Consider the following 2,104-nt stretch of genomic DNA (forward strand, 5'->3'; position numbering starts at 1 on the left):
TGGGGAGAGAACGTGAGAGCCTTTCCATCCCCGCTTCCCACAGACCTGCTCCGTACCGTCACGTTATCCTCCATTACACGATCCAGTCGCGATGGAGTGACAATGGCGCTTGCAAGCTTCCTAGAGGTACCAGCATCTGCATCCTTAGAATGAGTTAGCGAGTCAAGGGACCCTGCCCCAGAGATGTGTTCATAGGGAACAATCGCATTCTTCGAAACATTTGAACCATCACCCATCTGCTCGTTGCCATTTACCTCGGGGAGCCTCTGTTTTGGCCTCCATGAAACCTCCTTTCTGCGATCATATGGACCTGCACGAGCGCGTCCTCCACCATATCTGTCACTCCGCTTATAGTCGTCTTTGCGTCTGATGATTCTATCAGCATGTGTTCGCATGCGGCGATCTGCCTATGACCCCAAGCGGCGATTATCATCCCATGATCGAGACTGACGATCGTTCCCCTCTCGGAGATTGATACGCAAATCACGCCGTGGCATATACTCAGCATAGGTGCGTGAGTGGGGCTCTCTTATCTCCAGCAAAGGCTGGTGATGTCTACAATCATTATTCTGATTGTCACGGCCGTTGTGTCGCACCGGTAACTGCATACGTGTGAACACATCAGCTCGTTCCAGAGTGGGCTGTCTAGCACCGATGGAGGGGCAGTATCCTTTCTCATGAGACAACATTCCACAGGTAGTACAATGCTTGAAGAGCAGATCATACTTTATCTCGATCGTAACCTCATCACCTTCGTATTCTACCTTCCGAGAGAACTTCAGAGGACGTCTTGAGTCAACATATATAAGCATACGTCCCTCCGTGAGCTCCATAGTGTCAATGTGCCCGATTTGACCTCCTATGTTTCTTAGGTTTGCGTCAGTCTACAGATGGAGAGGAAAGCCGATCAAGTGTACCCAAAATGGTATGATCCACGGGTAATCATCATGCACAATGGGTTCCCAACGAACCAATACGAACATACAGAAGTTGAAATGAAAGGGCCCCTTCGCCATAACGTAATTCAAATCCTCCTCATTTGTGAAATTGAAAAGGAACTTTCCATTCCCTAGATCATTGGCCATGATTCTCTCAGCCAAGCCCCATTGAGAAGGCATCGTCTGGAGTAGCTTCTCCACGTTTTGTTTCTTCGGGTTTATAATCTTCTCGATCAAGGTCAAACCGAACTCCTTAATGACGAACGAATCATCCCGATCAATCAGCTTCACCGGCTCATCATCATCCTCGTATAAGATCCCCTTACCATTGAGATCCGCTTGGTGAGCCGGCTTCATATGAAACGTCGACCCCATACGATGATATGTGACACCACCACTGTCTCTACGTTCTAGGTTAACTGGAGATCTTAGCAAAGACCAAGATCGGACACCCCAAGGACCGCGGAACGAGTGATGCTGTGGGGAAAGAGGAAACAAATACACCAAGGAGTGTATTTTTGGAAGATCAGTCGAAACAGAGATTGATCCTTGGAGAATACGTCACCGTGCGTGCTCCTCCGGTACTGCAGATCCAAGGAGGCGACAAGGAGTGTGGGATAGTCTCCCTTGTGCCCGATAGATAGCTGTGGAGGCGTGTTGAGACTGGATCAGCTGCGAGCTCAAGCAGATCGTGGAATCGCCATATCTGTCGCCAAAGCCCTAGCCGCCAGCTTTACTGGTAATTCTTATTATTCAAGAAGTATACAGAGGACGGTATATATAGGTAAAGAGGGATATAAGTGCGGGTCAAACATCTGATGCAGTTTGATTTTGTTTGTTGTTCTGAAAAGAGCAGAACAACCAGTTTGATTTTTATTTGTATTGCACTGTAGTATCATATTAAGGAGGGTCAAAGCAGCCTGGAGCCTAGAGGGAATGTGAACCAACAGATATATTTTTCCATTTGTTAAAATAGGTTTGGGCGTTTGGTTCTTCGTGTCGGGTTCGGGCCGGTTCTTTTTGGGTCCGGATCTTTTCGGGTCCTAAATATTTAGACCCAATAGGTACTTAGAAATTTTCAGTTCGGGTTCGGGTCGGTTTTTCTCGGGTTCGGGTCTATAATTAAAATACCCATAAAATATCCATAATTTTTTGCGTCCATATCG

At 47.2% G+C, this 2,104-nt stretch overlaps 1 protein-coding gene across 1 annotated transcript; it reads right to left on the reverse strand.

Annotated features, from left to right (window-relative positions):
* Positions 1-407: 407 nt before the first annotated feature.
* On the reverse strand, positions 408-1,313 carry LOC106412744. Its single transcript, XM_048766725.1, has 2 exons — positions 972-1,313; positions 408-884 (listed from the first exon to the last, which is right to left on the reverse strand). The coding sequence occupies exons 1-2, from the start codon at positions 1,311-1,313 to the stop codon at positions 408-410; spliced, it is 819 nt and encodes a 272-aa protein (XP_048622682.1).
* Between the last annotated feature and the right edge of the window lie 791 nt (positions 1,314-2,104).

The sequence above is a fragment of the Brassica napus genome, chromosome C8 (genome assembly GCF_020379485.1).
Source record: "Brassica napus cultivar Da-Ae chromosome C8, Da-Ae, whole genome shotgun sequence".
Lineage (NCBI taxonomy): Eukaryota > Viridiplantae > Streptophyta > Magnoliopsida > Brassicales > Brassicaceae > Brassica > Brassica napus.